The 12,629-nt window shown below is 53.3% G+C and overlaps 1 protein-coding gene across 5 annotated transcripts in view; it reads right to left on the reverse strand.

Moving 5' to 3' along the window:
- Positions 1-1,046: 1,046 nt before the first annotated feature.
- Positions 1,047-12,629, reverse strand: part of Slc25a48 (solute carrier family 25 member 48) — a 33,937-nt gene continuing 22,354 nt past the window's right edge. For 2 of the 5 annotated variants that reach the window (XM_042671330.1, XM_042671328.1), the window contains 2 exons: positions 10,908-11,041; positions 10,220-10,623 (listed from right to left, as the gene is read on the reverse strand). In XM_042671330.1, the coding sequence (XP_042527264.1) occupies positions 10,360-10,623; positions 10,908-11,041 (398 nt within the window). In that variant the 3' untranslated portion in view covers positions 10,220-10,359. Of the gene's footprint in view, positions 1,740-7,614; positions 7,768-10,215; positions 10,624-10,907; positions 11,042-12,629 lie in introns of those variants that run through there. The other 3 variants (XM_042671326.1, XM_042671327.1, XM_042671325.1) reach the window with 3 other exon arrangements.

Raw genomic sequence — 12,629 nt, forward strand, 5'->3', positions numbered from 1 at the left:
CCTGTCCAGCAGACAGTCCTCGGCCCGCATCGAGGTGTATGGATTGTGCAGCTCTTTCGGCGATGAGGTGGGCATCGATCTGTTCTCTCCTCGTTGCCATATCACGCTGCCAAAACAGGGGTGACAGAGACGGGGACTTAGCCAAGGGGTCCAGGGAACTAAGTCTGAGGAAGGTCTTATTATCTGGGTGCAGAAATTAGGAGGGCCTGGAGAGGCAATCATACAGGGGTAGGTCTGGTGGGTGGTGTTGGGGTTTGAACTCCATGCCTAATGCTCGTGAAGGAGGTGCTCTACCACGAAGTCATGAGCCCAGCCCTTCCCCCTTATTTTAGCACCCATCCAGGTGCTCACCCAGATAGACCAACGATGTGGCTGCTTCAGGCTTCCTGTCGAAGCTGGGAGAAGAGTTGCGTTTTCAGTTAGTTCTGGAGACACGGATCAAAGAGCAACATGTTGGTTTTCTCAGTGAAGGGTCCTCTGCTGTCACATTTTGTCCTCCCTCTGTGGCCACCTGACATTTTTCTTTTGGGGGGAAGGCAGGGATTCACCCCATCAACCCACTGCTGACCTGTCTGCTTCCCCTGCGCGGGGGGGGGGGGGGGGGGGGGGGGGGGGGACAGGTCGGGCTAGGCTAGACGCAGCCCCTCCCATCCCCATGGGAAGAAGGATTCGGGTTTCAATGCTCACGAGCAGATTCCAGAATCTCCCATCGTTTTTTGTGCCTAGGGACGTAAAAAGCTCTAGCAAATAAAGCGTTTCTATTCACCGGCATCAAGCACTTAATGTTTAAGCCCTGACGGTAGATATTAAACAGACAGTACCTCATTTCATGTCCTAGGAATGACAGGAACCGGATATTATTTTTAGTTATTTATTCATTTATTTATTTATTTACTTTTGTCAGTCATGGGGCTTGAACTCTGGACCTGGGCGCTGTCCCTCAGCTCTTCAGCTCAAGGCGAGCGCTCTACCACTTGAGCCACAGCACCACTTCTGGTTTTCTGGTGGTTTATTGGAGATCAGAGTCTCATGGACTTTTCCTTTCCAGGCTGGCTTTGAACTGTGATCCTCAGATCTCAGCCTCCTGAGTAGCTAGGATGACAGGCGTGAGCCACCAGCGGCCTGCCGAGGTTCATTCTTTAACCTTCTTGAAAATGAATACAAAACCTCTTCTGCCGAAATGAGTTTTCACACGAGGCAGTCGAGGTTTGAAGGCCAGTGAGTCAAAACACCCCTGAGCTGTCTGAGTTGTTTGGGTTTCACAATGGGCGATAAGGGATTGGATTACTGCTTGCTTTTCCCCCTGCTCTGGGCTCACCCACACTTTTATCTGGGGGCTGGGCAATTTCCTGGAGGGACGGAGGCTGCTGTGGGGCGGGCGGGGGAGGGCGGGGGAGCAATGGGGTACTTCCTCTTCCATCTGGGTTTTCTAAGTCTCAGGAAGCCCCGCCTCCACGGTGCTGGGAGCCCCAGGATCATGACCTGGCAGAATCTGGTGGTTTGGGCGTGGTTTCAGAGAAGGCAGTCTGTCACCCGAGATGGGCCAGAGCAGCAGCAGCAGGTGACCATTCACTGCCACAGATGAGCCAATCAGCAAACCTGGTGTTTTCCCTTAGGTCTTCTCAAAGAGAAAATAAATAGGAAAGCATCCTGTGGCCGAGGTCGCATGTGCGGGTGAGCGCTGAGGCCTGCAAACATGGCTCTCCCCTCTCTGTGTCACCTGGAATCAATGAAGCCACCTTGGAGAAAGGAGAGGAGATCGTTACATTGCCGGCAGTTTTCCTGAACCCCAAGCACTGAGAATCACGCTTCATGGACTGTCTCGCAACAACCCTGTGAGCTATGTATTCTTGGGGCTTGAACTCTGGGTCTGGGCGCTGTCCCTCAGCTCTTCGGCTCAAGGCGAGCGCTCTACCACTTGAGCCACAGCGCCGCTTTGAGTTTTCTGAGTGGTTTGTCGGAGAGAAGAGTCTCACCGACTTTCCTGCTTGGGCTGGCTTCGAACCACGATCCTCAGATCTCAGCCTCCTGAGTAGCTAGGATGACAGACGTGAGCCACTGGCGCTAGGCTTTGGTTCTTTATTAATAGGAATCCTTGAAGCTCTAGTCTTAGCCAAGGGGCGGACAATGAAAGAGACGTCAGAGAGCAAGGAAGGCCAGCCCCTGCTGGGGGTACTGCAGAGCTTGTGGGTGGCAGGTGGCTAAACTCCACCAAAGGAATGAGAAACGAATGGAGTGCATCTGAACCACAGGTCCTAAGACGCCTTCAAGGCTGAAGAGAGAATGCCTCTCACCACCTCACACCAGAGGCGGCGTAGGCAGAGCCTCCTACCCCTAGGGCAGGGCCTGACACAGCCCCTTGGGGGTCCCAGTGAAGACAAGGTTTTCCCACCAGGCAACAAGGCCTCAGCTTGACCGAGGCTAGACCCAGGGGTCTAGGGGCTAGGTGGGAAGAGAGCTGCTGTCATAGGAGCTGGTACCAAGGGCAGCCGTGCCCCGGGGCAGGCTGGGAAGAGCACCAGGGGAGGGGAGAAGGTCTCCCCAGGTCCGGCGGTCTCCTCACATCTCATTCCCCAGAATCCAGGGTCCCCTGAGAGGGAGGAGGAGAAGAAGATCTTGAACTGAGTGTTTCTCTTGCAATGTCTAAATCTTACCTTGAAACGGCCAAAAATCAATCAATCAATCAATAAATCACATCTTCTGCCAACTAGTAGAAAGGAGGCTTGGAAATGAAACCCCCTAAATTTAGGTAGGGGGGAAAAGTAGTAAAAATAAGCCTCGGTGTATTTCCCACACACATTTGAAGCCACCTGAGCAGACGGCTTGGCCATCCCAACATCAAGAATACGCCAGGCGCTCAGGGTATGGTGAGGAATGGGGCTGGACTTGAACTCGTGGCTAGAGGACTGAGCCAGCAGGGCCCTTCTCCACGCTCAGCCAGAGACGGGACACGGTACTCGAGCAGATGGGTTTCTGGCTCTCTGGCACGCACAGTCTAGACTACTCTTTGCTGGGCAGAGCAGACTCTGGGAGTCAAAATCCTGAAGGGCTTTAATCAGCAATTCATGGAGGGATTGGAGCCCCAAAGCCCTAAGAGACAGGCAACTGTATTTCACAAACGTTACATATTTCTGATTACAAGGTAACTATAACTCAGGCTCTCTGAGAGGACCACGGCAGGTGAACACCCAAACCCGCGAGTTCAACCCCAAACTGTATTTGCACGTTACAGATCACAAAACCGCATGTGCACTTGATTCTTAGGAGAGCTGTGGATGGCAGGCCAGGAGGCTGGTGTGGCCATTTTACCAGGGAGGAAACCCTAGCTGGTGAAGGTCTCCCTAGATGGAGTTCCACCCCCCATGGAGAAGCAATGAGAAATGGGAATCTGGGAAGGGAGGTGCCAAGGGTCTGGGTGTGGTGGATTGGCTTGTCATCTAGGCCAAGGTCGAAATCTGCCAGGCGGACACCTGCCTGGGTTGGGTTGACCTCTGCTGCCACCAAGTGGTGATTCCTCCACATAGCGTCTTAGGAAGCTTCACATTTACACGCCATGACTGATAGTTTGCTTTTAGTGATTATTATTTTTTAATTCTCAATTTCTGGTAAGTAGTGGAAGATAAGCAAACGTTCTTTGGGGAACTGCTATTGATAGGGTACTGCTGGGACATGGATGTAATGTTTCCAGTAAAAGCACATGGTCAGGTCAAGCTCCAGCTCCCTGCTTTGTTCAATGACTGGCGCTCTACCGCTTGAGCCACACCTCCCATACCAACTTTTTGCTGGCTAATTGGAAATAAGAGTCTCACACACGTTTCTGTCTGGGCTGGCTTTGAACTGTGATATTCAGATCTTGGCTTCCTGAGTAGCTAGGAATAGAGCCACCGGCACCAGCTCAAACACACATTTTTATGGCTGAATGCGTGAAAGGCCATGGTGTATTGACTGAGAACTGGAACCTGTGCCCCCACGTGAGCCACCAGAGCACCTTCTCCAGGGAAATCCGAAACTCCTGGGCTGGGAAGGTGGCTCAGGGGTACAGTGTTTGCCTCTCATGCATAAAGCCCTGGGTTCGATTCCTCGGTACCACATAAGCAGAAAAACCCAGAAGTGGCATTATGGCTCAAGTGGTAGAGCACTTGCCTTGAGCTGAAGAGCCGACAAAAAAGAAAAAGGAAATCCACAACTCCTATATAGCCATCTCCCAATAGTGTTCTCTTTTGCTGCTATAAATGGCCTTGACCATTGTGGCCAGTGACCGCTCAGCAGGGGCAAAGCCAACGCACCCTGATCTTCACCCTGAGTTCAAGCCCCACAACTGGCCAAAAAAAAAAAAAAAAAAGAATTCAGAGAAGCTGGAAGGGTCCAAAAACACAAATCAGATCGTAGCTTCTCAGTGAGCATACAGAACACCGCAGCAATGGCTACTTTCAATCGAACTGGGCGGCAGGGACCAGCACGTGGCCAGACATGGCAGACCTACAGCAGATGAACTAGACTACAGCCAGATGAACTAGATGATCTAGACTATAGCCAGATGAACTATAGATGATCTAGACTATAGCCAGATGAACTAGATGATCTAGACTATAGCCAGATGAACTAGATAATCTAGACTACAGGCAGATGAACTAAATGATCTAGACTACAGCCAAATGAACTAGATGATCTAGACTAGAGGCAGATGAAGTAGATGATCTAGACTGCAGGCAGATGAACTAGATGATCTAGACTACAGCAGATGAACTAGATGAATTAGACTACAGCCAGATGAACTAGATGAACTAGACTATAGGCATATGAACTAGATGATCTAGATTGTAGCCAGATGAACTAGATGATCTAGGCTACAAGCAGATAAACTTGATGATCGGAACTGCAGCCAGATGAACTAGATGATCTGGACTGCAGCCAGATGAACTAGATGATCTGGACTACAAACAGATGAACTTGATGATCTGGACTGCAGCCAGATGAACTAGATGATCTGGACGACAAGCAGACGAACTAGATGATCTAGACAGCGGCCAGATGAACTAGACCCGAGGGGCACCTCCGCCCAGCATCCACAGTGCCTGTCACGATGCACTCTAGGGGAGTGTAACTGGAGGCTTCACAAGCCGCCCTCATCTCCCAGAGGAAGGGGCTCTGGGGGGGAATGTGTGGGCTGCAGCAGGCATAGACTTCGGGAGCTCATCATGAACACGATGCCCCCAACGGCTGGGCAGCCATCACCTCCTGTGGCTAGGGCCTTAGGCATTGAGCCCCGCCCCACCCAAGCTCAGGGCCACCATCCTCCGAAGCCTCATCACCACATGCCAGGCTGCTCGGGCTGGGGCCAGCATCTGCAGGGCTTTCTCCTTCCAGTCAGCGCCTTCTCCCTGCCCACTTCAGCAGCGAGGAGAAGGGGAGTTACCTGAGGAGAGCAGGTTTCTCCTGGGGCCGGCATGGTATCTCCAAGGGGCTCAGCATACACAGGGACCCAGATGGCCGAAGCCTCTCAGCAAGCAGGCAGAGGCATCTGACCCAGAAGCGACACGAAGAGGTTTCCAGGGCTTTTTATTTGGAAACGTTAAGAACCACTTGGAGCTCCTCTGTGAATTCTAAGGGAGAGGACCACGGGGTTGGGTGCAGGGTTTATTTGGCTCAGATCTTTCCAGGTGCTGGGTCTAGAACTGAAGGAGGAGGTGACTCCCCGCAGCCCCCAGTCTACTGATTCCTTCCCGGGCAACCTCAGAAGCTGGGGGGGGGGGGATTGAAGGCACTCCAAGGCTAGCATGTGGGCCAGAGCCCTTCCCCTCCCCGCCCCCCTGGGGTGGCTAGGCCCTTCCTTCCCTCTTCTGGGAGATTCTGGAAGATTCACGATGGCTGGCTTTCAGTCGGTCAGCCTCGTCCGGTAACGGAATGAGGTTCTGAGGTTCTGAACTGCCCTGAGAGGAAAGGAGAAGCCACAAGAACCAGCTCTCCATCTAGGGGTCAGTGGTCTGCCAGAGACTGTTTCTAGAAAAGCCCGCCACGTGCCAAGGATCGTGTGGGTGCTGAAGGGTGGGGGTGGGGGGGCTCTGTGTGGGTTATTTAGGAACAAGGCAGGAGAAGAATGTGTCTCTTTTCCTCAAGGGAAATTTCCTGGTACCGGAAGGAAGAATACAAACCGCCCCGGAAATTGGGAATGTGTGTATCAGGACAAAGAGTGGAGCGGTACTGTTCTAGGAAAGTTCTGGAGCCGTGGTCAGGGAGGTGGGCCAGAGACAAGACCTGGACAAATGGTGGTTATGACCACCCCCATTTCTACCACAAAGGGCATCTTCTTCGACCTGTCCAATTCTCCTTTCTTCCTATGAACTGGTAGCTCAGGTGGTAGAGTACCAGCCAAGTAATCAGGTGGCCCTGAGTCTTAACCCAGGTATCAGAAAGGACAAACCTTCCCAGTGCTGGGAAACAAGTTTAGAGAGTTAAGAAGTAGACACATAAGGCTGGGCACCGGTGGCTCCCGCCTGTCAGCCTAGCTACTCAGGACGCTGAGACCTGAGGATCATGGTTCAAAGCCAGCCTGGGTAGGAAAGTCTGTGAACCACCCCCCCCCCCAAAAAAAAAGCTAGATGTAGAGCTATGGCTTGAGTGGTAGAGCACTAGCCTTGAGCAAAAACGTTTAGGGACAGTGCCCATGCCCTGAGTTCAAGCCTTAGGACACAAAACAACAGAATGATAACAAGGTCTGGCGATGGTAGGTATTTGTGTTTTGTTCTATCTCTTTGCATTTTCTATTTGTCTACAATTGACAACACATTGGTTTTATGATAGGATTAAAGCATCTTCACCTCTTTGGATGCAGGGGGATTGTGACATCTGAACAGGGCTTTAATAACCAAACCACGTCCCTAGCCCTGTCTGGATGCAGGAACTCCTCACCAAGATGTGCACGTATGTGAAATGTGCCTCTACCCTCTTCCTTTTACAAAGGGAACGCAACAGGACAGGGCCAGAAAAGCTGTGGATCGGGGTGTCTAAGGGGCAGGGGAGGGAGCCGAGGAACGCAGATTCAAGGGCAGGTCTTGGGTGGCCCGTGGTGCCCCCTTCTGGCGGCCAGGATGCGGCGCCACCCAAGGCTGCCGGCGGCCTCCCTGGAGGAAGCAACATTGAGGCTCGGTGGGCTTCTTTGGAGCTAACCCTCCTTGCTGGGGGGAAATGTGTAGTCATGGGGGCTTCTGGGTCAACTGGAAAGTTCTGTGACTTGTCGCTGTTTGTCTCCTGGACTTGGCAGGTGACCCGTTTGGGGGTCAGAGGGAGAGACCCCCCCCAGGGGCTTGAACGCTCCTCAGCCAGTGCTGTCAGGGAGGAGGGGCTGGGCGTGGGCTGGCTCGGGGCCGGGCGTCCACAGGACTGGAGGACAAAGATCTTCGCTCTGAGACCAGGGGAAAGGGAGGCGTGAGAAGAGGGCGGCCGAGGACACAGCCCGAGCCCTGACCCAGGGGTGAGAGAGGGTATAGGAGGTACAAGATGGAGACCAGAGATGAGCAAGGGGGAAAACTCCAGCCCCACCTACCCCAGGGCGGGCAGAGTGACATTGGTCGACTGGCTGCTTTTGCACGATGAAGAAAGGAGGTGCACACTCACCGGGGGTGGGGGGCGCGGGGAGGGGGGCGCTCAGGGGCTGGTCACGGCGTGGTCTCCGCGGAGGGCCTGCAGGGAGAGCTCGTAGCCAAGGAACATGGCCGCGCTCATGGGGAAGCCTCGCACCGCGTTCACCGTGAAGCCCCTGAAAAACACCTGCGGGTGCGCGAGTCGGGTTAGTGCCAGGCGTGGCCCACACCCCCAGGGTCGGAAATGGAAGGGGCTGGCCCAGCCCGGCGCCGGCCTCGATGGAACCGCAAAGGACCCGTCTCAGGCCCTCCGCAGGCCGACCCAGGCCGCGTTTGCCGGCCCGGTCCTGAGTGTCCTGGAGACCGAGGCAAGACCCCGAGCCTCATAGTCAGGTCACTGAGTCTGCCAGCCTCCGCCACACGGCGATAGGTCCTGCCCGTGACACCCCCCAGAGTGGCAGAGAAAAGCCACTAGACCCACCACAGCCGTGGGATAAGCCACGTCGCTTTCCCAGGTCCCTGTGTTACTTTGTCATCTCTTAGCAAGAAGGAGCCCCCCCACCATGTTCCTGCTGAGATCTGCATCGGCCACTACCTGTTCCCTAGAGAATACTAAAGCATGCGCCCCATGACCTCCTTAAATATCCATGCGTGGCGCCAGGCACGCGCTCATCAACGTGAGCACCGCCGCTCTGATTCCTGTATCATCTCCTCAGTTGAATCCACGGGGAGCTGGTCTTTTTCAGAAGCCCTTGGTGCTGCTGGTTCCCAGCATGCTGTGGTGAGGTCACTGTCATTGGCCACAGAGGTCAGCCTGATCCAGGAAACCCGCCCAGGGCCTGGACTGCACGGAGACGAGCAGGTGACTCCCCCAATCGGCTGAAGCCTCTCAGTCAGGGGACGAGCAGGATCTGGGTAGTGATCGTTTTCCCGTCTAATGTCTAATCTCTTAGAATTCCCCGGGCTCACTCACAGTGACTGAGTGGTGGCGAGGAACTGGTTCAGGCTCCAAGAGGAAAATTCCATGCCGGGTACCCACAGAGGCCCCCCCACGGCCTTGGCTTGGCTCTGTCCTGCAAGGCTGAGTCTGCCTAGGCCCAGCTTGGAGTACCAGGCTCCTGTACCCCAGACAGAGCTCCTGGAAGTCACTGAGGCCCTCAGGGCCTGGGCGCTGTCCTTCAGCTCACAGGGGCTAAATGTTCTTGAGATCACAAAACCCATCGTCTGGCCTTTATAAAGTGGCCCCCTAGGCTTTCCATTTTACAAAACACAGTGAATTTGGGAGGAAACCGTATCAACTGTATATTTCTGCCTCTATGGATCTCTTTGAACTGACATGCAAATTTAGGAGAAATAGAGCATGACATCTCAAAAAGACAATCACCCACTTGGATCTCTTAGCTGTGTTTCTGCTTTAAAAAGAATAAATCAAATGCAAAACCCAGCAGAGGCCATACCAAGGCTTCTCCCACTACTAGAAGGAACTCTCGTTAAACAAATGCAAATACACAAAATGTTCAAGTATGGAGAATAGAAAAGCTCCAAGTTGAACTATTCTTCTAACACAGAGACAGAAACAAGGTGGTCTGTATCTTACGTCTTATGCCACAGTACTGGTGCGGGGCCTTTCTTTATAGGCTGTGGTATCCAATTCCTGGCCTTTGTTCGTGTACCATCAGTGTCTTAATTAACGGGTGGTGGTTTGGGGAGAAACGTGCATTCACCTGTGATCTGATCGGGGCAGAGGCATCCCAACCCAGGTCCAGAACCCATCAGGTCTGGGCTCACCACCGAGGAAATTGAAGGGAAATGACAAGTCACTAGAAAACTGGCTTCATCCGAACGTAACCAAGGTCCCCAGGCCCGAGAACATCACCCCATCTACATCAGTGCTTACAAAGTAGGCAGGGGCCCAGGTATCGGGGAACTGAAAACGCAAGACCGGAGGCGTTCCCTCCAGGAACTTTGGTCAAATCAGATTGACCATCTCCTACCAAGGAAGCTCTGACTGATCTCTGGTCGTTTTGTCTTTTGGTGGGCCCTTTGGTCTGGCCTTTGGGGGAGTTTGCATCCAGCCAGCTTCACACAGAATGTCAGCCATTCCCCTGTGGGGCCATCCAAAGGTCTGGCACGTTCCCAAGCAGCAAAGGGAACAGACCAGGATCTCGGACAACTAACAGTAGGAGGAGAAGAGGCTGGGAAAGAAGGCGCTGTCCATGGTGGTGGGTGAGATGCGTGGGCACGTGCAGGACCGGAAGCCCAGTAGAGTCTGGGGACGGGTGTACTGGGTGTAGGGGAATGGGGTGAATCATCATGGGTTTAGCCATGGCGGGGATGGGCTCCGTGATAACAATGACATAGATAAGCCGGGCGCTGGTGGCTCACGCCTGTAATCCTAGCTGCTCAGGAGGTTGAGATCTGAGGATTGCGGTTCAAAGCCAGCCCGGGCAGGAGGGACCATGAGACTCCTATCTCCAATAAAACCACCAGAAAACCGGAAGTGGCGCTGTAGCTCAAGTGGTAGAGCGCTTGCCTTAAGCTGAAGAGCTGAGGGACAGCGCCCAGGCCCAGAGTTCAAGCCCCATGACCGACCAAAAAAAAAAAAACAATGACATAGATAAATATGTATGCATGTATACATGTATGTATGTACGTGTGTCTAATATTACAGACCACAGACTTAACTCTGCCCCCCTGGATTAAGCCTGGAACTAAGCATCCTTCATACGCCTAATTTCATCTAGATCCTAAGTACACCCTGGACTCTGTGGTGGGATGATCAGAGAAACTGAGGTAAAACCATATGCTTGGATCCCTCAGCTCTCGGGTAGTTAGAACTCAAGACTGCCAACTCGTAAGAGCCAGGCATCCTCTCTGGAGGGCGAAGAATCTGTTTCTCCCCCATGGAAGCCTCGTCTTTGTTCTGGGCTAGGATGGCGATGGCCGGGGTGTGGGTTGTTGAAGAGGAGAAGAGGAGGCGCAGAGTCCAGGGAGCCGGATGGAAGAGACTCCATTCCAAGCTCAGATCTCTGGCGTTGTAGACCTGGGCCAGGGGAAGAGAAGGCCCATCGGGAGGCTTGGAGGGGGTTAAGAGGAGATGACCAAGGGACGGGAGAGCGCCCCCTGGTGGGAGGGGCGGCGGGGGGAAAGGCTGCTCATCCCATCCTGAGAAGGCCAACTGCTCAGCTGTGTGGCTGTCTTCTCTGGACTAGTCAGGAGGGTGGTATCTCCACTCCCAGAAGTGCTTGGTACTCGTTAAGCTCCAGCCCCCTCTAGGGTCCCCTGCTCAGGGCTGTCCAGTCTCCCCCGGGGCCGTGGGGACCTTACTTTCAGGCCTTCCTGCTGGTAACTCTGGGCGACGCAGTCTAGGACACCCCTGTATTTGGTCACATAGACGCCATCGGCTTGGAGTCGACTTTTTACCACGTCCATAGGGGTTGCCGTGCCCCAGGAAATGGCTCCTGCGGAGGAGAGACAAGGAACGGGTGTTAGCCGGGCACCGACGGCTCACCCCTGTCATCCTAACTACTCGGGAGGCTGAGATCTGAGGATCGCGGTTCAAAGCCAGCCCAGGGCAGGAAAGGCCGTGAGACTCTGATCTCCAATGAGCCACCAGACAAAACAGAAGTGGCGCCGTGGCTCAAGTGGTAGAGGGCTAGCCCTTGAGCTGAAGAGCTCAGGGACAGCGCCCAGGCCCAGAGTTCAAGCCCCATGACCGGCTCCTTGAGGACTTCTCCCATTCAGAAATTCTGTAATCTGCAGAACTCAGGGTGAAGAATCTGTTCCTGGTCCTCCTGCTGTGGGACTTGGTGGCTGTCTCTTGCTTCCTCTGAGCCTTGAGACCCTCATCTGAGAATTGGGGTGTCAGGGCCACTTCTTTATGGGGTTGCTTGATGGACCCTGGGAAGCGATATCCATGAAGAAGCCTTGAACACAGGACCAGTTCATAGCCAGGACTTGGTGCACGTCAGTGTTATTAGCACTTTTTATCCTTTTCTTTGTCTGAGACCAGGACTCAAACGCAGTACCTGATACTTTCACTCATTGGCTAGCGCTCCACCAATCGAGCTACGTCTCCAACCCCTTAGCAGCTTTTATTGGTTGGCAGGCCACATGTTCCACAGAACTTCATAGCACCTCCCAAGGTCACAGAGAACCTGGGGTCTGTGATTGGTGGCTGGCAGCTCCCGGGAGGCAGGATTTACTTTGGACTCAGAGAAGCTGCACAAACATTTGCACAGAGGCGACGTTCCAAGTAGTGCTAAGCTTGGAGGTTAGGGGGGATAAAAAAAGATCAGGGATATTGGAAAGCAGAGAAGAGAGGATCACAGTCCAAAGCTAGCCTTGGCAAGGAGCGAGAAGCCCTATCTGAAAAAGAAACGGAAAGCAAGAAGAACTGCAGGCTTGGTTCAAGTGGTAGAGTGTTTAGATAGCTCTGAATTCAACCCCCAGTACAGAAAAAGAAAACACAACGAAATCCACGCTGAAACCCCTTTGAACAAACTAGCAGACACTCAAGAAAGAGAAATGTCAGGTTTCTGTTGGGCAGTGGGCACTATTTGGAGAAGGAAGGCAAACATATAACTGGTGATAAAAACAAAACGTAGAGAAAAAAGGAAATAAGAAGAAAATCAGGAACAGTTTCTGTCCAGGGATGTGGCATAAAACCTAGGAGCCACATGCCACTGGTCACGCTTGCTGGGTAATGAAACCAGGTGCCCTGGCTTAGGCATTTCTGCCACTTTGGAAGGACGCCAGGAAAACCATGCCAGGTTACTGTATAAACACAATAACCTTGGATGGGAAGAGAAAACAGATACCAAAGTCCAGGACAGCTGGTTTGCCAGGTTTTATATCTGTTGTTCAGTGGTTCTCAAAGTGGACCCTAGCTCCTCCCTGGGCCTTCTGCCTCCCAGGGCTTCTGGAAGCTTCTCTGATGTCCACTCCCCTCCTGCTTCTGCTAGGACAGCCGGCCGCTTCCCTCGGTGCTGCCCCTGTCAATCAGGCCGCCACAAGGGCTGCTCTCAGCAGATGATAGGTGCTACTTGC

This window comes from Dipodomys spectabilis, unplaced genomic scaffold, assembly GCF_019054845.1.
Source record: "Dipodomys spectabilis isolate Male_0828 unplaced genomic scaffold, ASM1905484v1 ptg000611l, whole genome shotgun sequence".
Taxonomy (NCBI): domain Eukaryota; kingdom Metazoa; phylum Chordata; class Mammalia; order Rodentia; family Heteromyidae; genus Dipodomys; species Dipodomys spectabilis.